Genomic DNA, 1032 nt, shown 5'->3' on the forward strand with positions numbered 1-1032 from the left:
GAATGAAAATCGAGGTAGGGGATCATAAGCAAGGTATGCAGGGGATATCAGGGAACTGAAAAAAGCAGTTTCTAGTCTAGATCATTCAGAAGGATTGTAGCCTTGCTGGCACCTTGCTGTTAGCCCTGTCAGATTATTTGGGACATCTGCAGAAATATAGTTCTACAAAACTATAAAATAGGAAATGTAGTATTGAGCCATGATATTTTTATAAATTGTCACAAGAGCAGTAGAAAACTAATACAAACTATTGGAATGCCTTTTCCTACAGGGACCTCACAGCATAAAAGAAACACTGAGTCCCTTAAACATCTCCTGAGTCCTACAAACCATCCCACATATAAATCAGAAGCACACTAGATGGAGAAAGAGTGCAAGCTCCTGTCCTGTGGGGAGGAAGCAGCTGCTGGTATAGAGCCTTCCTGCACCAGCCTGGGGAGGAGGTTTATGTTAAGGGCTGAAGCAGTGTGGATGGATAGCTATGATATTGCTGACAGTAATATTGAGCCACATCTTCAGCCTGGACCCTGCTGATAGTGAGAGTGAAGTCTGTTCCAGACCCACTGCCACTGAACCGGTCAGGGACCCCAGATATGAGGGTGGATCCCCAGTAGATGAGAAGCTTCGGAGCTTGTCCTGCTTTCTGCTGATACCAGGCTAAGTACTGATTGTTACTACTGGTAAGGCTCTGGCTGGACTTGCAGTTGATGGTGACTGTTTCTCCTAGAGACACAGCCCAGGAGGCTGGAGACTGGGTCATTACAATGTCCCCACAGGCACCTGCAATCAGAGGGCACAATCACCATGTATACATACACTTTGTCGACACATTTAAAAGCATACCATTTACATGACACACAGAACTGTTATAAGTATGAACACTTGTTTGGGAAATAATTATTATTTCACTGTACTTCTAAAATAATTTTTTCCTAATCTGCAAAGATAGAAGTCTAGTGCTTTTCGTTCCCTCACCTGATGCCCAGAGCAGCAACACCATGAGGAGCTGGGGCTGTGCCATCATCGTGGTGC

General features: G+C 44.6%; 1 gene segment (V, D, J or C); it reads right to left on the bottom strand.

The window, feature by feature from the left end:
- Positions 1–445: 445 nt before the first annotated feature.
- LOC102826725 lies at positions 446–1024 on the bottom strand. The segment is given in 2 exon segments: positions 446–780; positions 976–1024. Coding segments are annotated over 2 exon segments (384 nt in total).
- Positions 1025–1032: the final 8 nt, after the last annotated feature.

Source organism: Chrysochloris asiatica, unplaced genomic scaffold, assembly GCF_000296735.1.
Source record: "Chrysochloris asiatica unplaced genomic scaffold, ChrAsi1.0 scaffold00341, whole genome shotgun sequence".
Classification (NCBI taxonomy): domain Eukaryota; kingdom Metazoa; phylum Chordata; class Mammalia; order Afrosoricida; family Chrysochloridae; genus Chrysochloris; species Chrysochloris asiatica.